Source organism: Phalaenopsis equestris, unplaced genomic scaffold, assembly GCF_001263595.1.
Source record: "Phalaenopsis equestris unplaced genomic scaffold, ASM126359v1 Scaffold000078, whole genome shotgun sequence".
Lineage (NCBI taxonomy): Eukaryota > Viridiplantae > Streptophyta > Magnoliopsida > Asparagales > Orchidaceae > Phalaenopsis > Phalaenopsis equestris.
Genome location: NW_018164520.1, coordinates 20,751 through 25,634, shown reverse-complemented (window position 1 = coordinate 25,634; position 4,884 = coordinate 20,751). Strand labels below are relative to the sequence as shown.

At 36.2% G+C, this 4,884-nt stretch overlaps 1 protein-coding gene across 5 annotated transcripts in view; it reads left to right on the top strand.

The window, feature by feature from the left end:
- Nucleotides 1–4,884, top strand: part of LOC110019778 (putative transglycosylase H16_A0665) — a 38,363-nt gene that overhangs the window by 18,712 nt on the left and 14,767 nt on the right. For 3 of the 5 annotated variants that reach the window (XR_002293482.1, XM_020717603.1, XM_020717600.1), the window contains one exon: nucleotides 3,385–3,462. The exons of 1 other annotated variant lie outside the window; for it this stretch is intronic. Coding sequence is in view for 3 of the 4 variants with exons in the window: in XM_020717603.1 (XP_020573262.1) it covers nucleotides 3,385–3,414 (30 nt within the window). In the remaining variant the exon portion in view is untranslated. Of the gene's footprint in view, nucleotides 1–3,384; nucleotides 3,463–3,587; nucleotides 3,784–4,884 lie in introns of those variants that run through there. One more of the 5 variants, XM_020717604.1, reaches the window with a different exon arrangement.

Below are 4,884 nucleotides of genomic sequence, written 5' to 3'. Positions count from 1 at the left end.
ATATATATATATATTAAATAAAAACCTGATTTACTCGCGCGCGGCGACGTAACAAAATAGGTGTCCTCTCTAGGCAAAACTGACGTTCCGGTTGCACCAGCGCAGTTCTTTTTGTCATCCGGGGTCACTCGGACGACGTCGTCGACAATCGGGTCAGAAACGCGTCAAAATTCAAATTCCACAAAATTTCGACCCGCGATCGATCATTTCAAAAGGTTTATTCGAGCCTTCGACGCGTAACATTACAAGCGATGCGAAATGAGGCGATCGGACGCGCTGACTCTCCGAATTGCGAAATTTGTGCGCGCGGGAGTGCGAATTGTGCAAAAAGCCACCCTAAGACTCAGGAAGGTCCTATAGGGATCCCTTTTGGGTTTCCTCATGTTGGTTTCACTCTTCTAAATGCTAGAAGTCGATACCACACACTTGGAACCACAAAAGAGTACAGAAGCGAGTTGAATTTCTAAAATGAGGCGGGTCAAATTTCTAAGGTTCTAAGATAGTCGAAGGGAGATCCCTAAGGCTAGATCCTAAACCCTAAGAGGAAGACTAGACCTCACTAAAAATGAGGTCAACACTTGGTTCGAAAAATTTACAAAGGTAGCCGTGGATCATGATTTCACTCATGTTCAATCGGACCACACCCTAATCTTTTGACACTCCTCTAAAGGCCAGGTAGCTATCCTTATTGTTTATGTTGATATTATTCTTACAAGTAATGATCTCCGCACATTGGAGTCATTAAAAGACATCATTGTTTCATTCTTCGAGATGAAGGATTTGGGATCTCTCCGGTTCTTCTTAGACATAGAAGTGGCTCGGTCCTCTCAGGAAATTTTTCTATCTCAGTGCAGATATGTGATTGATTTCCTAGAATAGAACCTTCTTTTGTGCTAACATGTTGCTTTAATGAATCCTAATGAAAAATTATTTGATATTCTAATGTTTTACTTGTCAACAAAACTCATTATCAACGTCTTGTGAGAAAACTCATCTATTTGATTCATACTCATCCTGATATATGTCACGCACTTGGAATAGTGAGTCAATTCATGCATGACCCCTACGAGCACCACCTTCAAGCTGCCCACGTGATTCTCCACTACTTAAAAAGTACACCAGACTCATTTTTTGTTCTTTTCCCGCCACACCTCTTGGTCTATTATTGTTTATACAGATGCTGATTGAGCCGAATCAGTTCATGATTAGCATGCCAACTCGGGGTATTGTTTATTTGTATAAAGCAATCTTATCACATGAAAAAACAAAAAATAGTATGTGCTTGCCCGAAGTAGTGCTGAAGCAGAATTCTGATCCGTATTTAGGAATCTGTGAAACACTCTGGCTACGTATCATGCTTCGCGAACTCCGTATGCCAGCCTTTGTTCCGCTTCAGCTATTCTGTGATAATAAGGCTGCAATCAATATTGCTCACAACCCAGTCTAACATGATCGTACCAAACATGTGAAGATCGATAGACATTTCTTTAAGGAAAAGATCGAGTCAATGGAGATTTGTGTTCCATATGTGCCCTCTAGTGGTCAACTAGTGGACATCCTCTCCAATAATCTGCATCGCTCTTTGTTCGATGTCTTTAAGTCCAAGTTGAACATGATTGATATTTGTGTTTCAATTTGAGAGGAAGTAATAGGTTATAACGGCTATCCTTACGTCATTATGACTTATTATTTGCTTTTATTCCATGATTATGTTTTTCCTTTTGTGCTTTATTGTGTTTTATTTTCTTTCATAGTTATTTTATTTTGTTTTTATTACTTTCTATTATTATGCCTATCGTAATTTGTTTTAAATAACCCTCATCCTATCAATGAAATTATGCTGGTCTATTTCAAATCTTTACATTTCTAATTTCTCCATTCATGCGGAAAAGCAACCGAGCTACTGAATTTTTGTTGGCAGCGAGCCAATGAAGGTGCTTAAAAATTGTAGAAGACTAATGATTTTTCTTTGATAAATTTCAATATTATCCCTATCTTTTTTTACAAATTGGGTTTACCAAAGCATGTCCCTATCAACAAGCCAATAAACCCCTCAGCCATACAAATACGAGTTTAGAGTATGTCTATTGTTGGTAAACAGGTGAAGTTATGTTAACTTGTTAGTGACCATGCTATAAGTACAATAATTATGATTTCACTTGCTTAAATTAACGCATAAGCTTCTATCTATGGATGCAACTTAACGATTATGAACGCAAAAAATAAGTGATGTTAATTTTGAATACTTATGCTTTATGAGAATGCAGTGAAATATCTTGCGCAAAGGTAACATAAGAGCTCATTGGTATTCAACCTCACGAAATAAGATTTGTCCTTACTAACAAGCCAATTAAAATCTTGTGATAAAAACAATTAGGCTCATGGGATTAACTCAACATTAGGGGTGCAAGTGAGTCAAGCTAGCTCATGAGCCGGCTCGATAAGTGGCCGGCTCACAAACTAACGAGTATGTTTTATGTTATATTTTTTTTAAACGGGCCGGCTCACAAACTACCCTAAACATCGAGCTCAGTTCTTTATTAATGTAAAGAGTAAAGTATTATTTATCTTCTAATTCTTTATTATATTTGTCAACTTATTCTGAATTTATTTAAAATTAATATCATTTTCTCTCTTTTATATTAAACAAAACAGGCTTGCGAGCCGGCTCGAACTCATAGACTTGAGCTCGATAAAATTAATCAAGCTCAAGCCAAGGGAAAACAGGCTTGCGAGCCGGCTCGAACTCATAGATTTGAGCTCGATAAAATTAATCAAGCTCAAGCCAAGGGCGGCTTGAGCTCGACTTGACTCGTTGGCACTTCTACGCAACATTATTGTCTTTTCATTTGATCATATAAATCCATGATGATCTTTATTAATTTCTTGATTTCATGTTTATTGCATATATACCAAGCTACCAATCAAAGAATTCCTTATGGGTGTGCAGGTAGGGGTTTAGGGTATGTTTGCTTTGATATGAGAGATTTGGGTGTTATTAATGTAAAGAGTAAAGTTTAGGTGTGAGATATGTAAATACATAGGAATTGATTGGTATGTATGTAATTACTGGTTTAGAACTATTTGTAGATTTTCTTTGTCAGCCTTCATGAAATAACTCTTAAGCACTTCAGAAATGGTTTCGTTTATCAACAAATAGCCAGATTTTCCAAGGTTATTGAACCTTGTTGCTGCTATTAGACCTAATTCAAATACGGAGCAGAGGGATGAAAGAACACTCAGAATGATTTATGCTTAATTCATTTCATCCCCTCTAACTTTAGATATTAATGCAAAATTGATGTTTTGCGGCGTGATGCAATCTCTTATTTACGTTGTGATATATTAATATGACTTGATTAACATTATGATATTTCCTTTCAGAAATGTACAAAAGAGTTGATCAAGTTCTGAATATTTGCCAAGTCATATCCCTAGTTACGTCATTTTTGTTCAATCCTGGTAATCTTTCTCAACATAACATATTAGCTGTTGTTTTTCAATAATTAATGCTTCATGACAAATAAGATTCTTTTCAAACTTAACATTTGTATGAACTTAGTTAACTCTAAACTTAATTTTGCCAGATGAACTTTTCATAATAAGACGGGTGGTTTACATGTGAAACTAGACTGATCATGACTTTGCCGTTTCATTGCATACCAATACGTATTATCCTAGTTAGTGCTAAATTGGTATAGGATTATGATTGAGTGCAGATTTTTTGCCCGATTCAGAAATGTACAGAAGTTTATCTTATGAGGAGACAAAATAAAAAAACTTTAACGAAACATAATTATAGTTGGATATCCAAGTATTTTAAAGATTGAAAAACTTGGTCTAAGGGAACTCAAACTCGCCCAAAACAAGCGTGAACTTGCCCATAACCAGTATGAACTTGTTTAAACTACCACGAAATTGCTCAGAGTCAGCATTATTCGCCAAGATTATGATAAGCTCGTGAGATCTTACTTATTTCAAGGTGCATTTAAGGGTGCTCGTTAAGCATAGGAACAACTTGCCAGCACTTCCTTTAGAGAGCTAATGAGTTCGCCAAGTCAGATTAGCAACTTCTTTTATATAAATCAGTTAGTAAATCAAATACTTGGTCATATAAAATTATAGTGTACGTAGTTTTATACATCAACCTTATAAATGGAGGGAAGGGGAACCTGGTTTATGCGGTCTATTGTATTAAGCTCACTACACGGGCATCCAATATCTTCCTACCATAGGCGTTTTTATCTTCATGCTGCTCTTTCATTAATGTCTAGTAATGCTCTGATGTAACTTTGACATAATTTTGGATCCAATGTCCTGAAAGATGAACTGAGTATGAACTGAGCGAGGACTTATGCTAAGAACCACAAGGGATGCACTTAGAGCAAGCCAAAATAAAAAGATATGTTATTATGGAGAATCTAGATTTTGTAACTTGATGATAGCTTGCAAAAATGGAGTAAATGATCAGCAGAATGATTTAGGGAATCACTCCTAGAGCATAAATGTTAAAAGGATCTTCAATTTTTGTCGTTAGTAAGTGACACTCACTCAACCGATGATGAATATTCATCACTTATTTTCTTGATAGTGATGAAAATTTATCTCTCATATTGCAAAGTGGAGAGGCATACTGAGAAAAGAAGATTGCAATTGATCCATGCTTTTTCAAAGGAGATTGCAAAAGTGAAGTTTGCTGTAAAATTCAAGATCCCTCATCTTGACTCATACAGGAAAAAACGAACTTGATTGCTGTCGGCACTAAAAGAAAGTTTGGGGGGTCGCCTGTAAGAAGCTATCGGCAGCCGGAATTGAAATCTCATCGCCCGCTTCGGCAGGACGTTTCAATTTACGTGTATATATATATATATATATATATATATA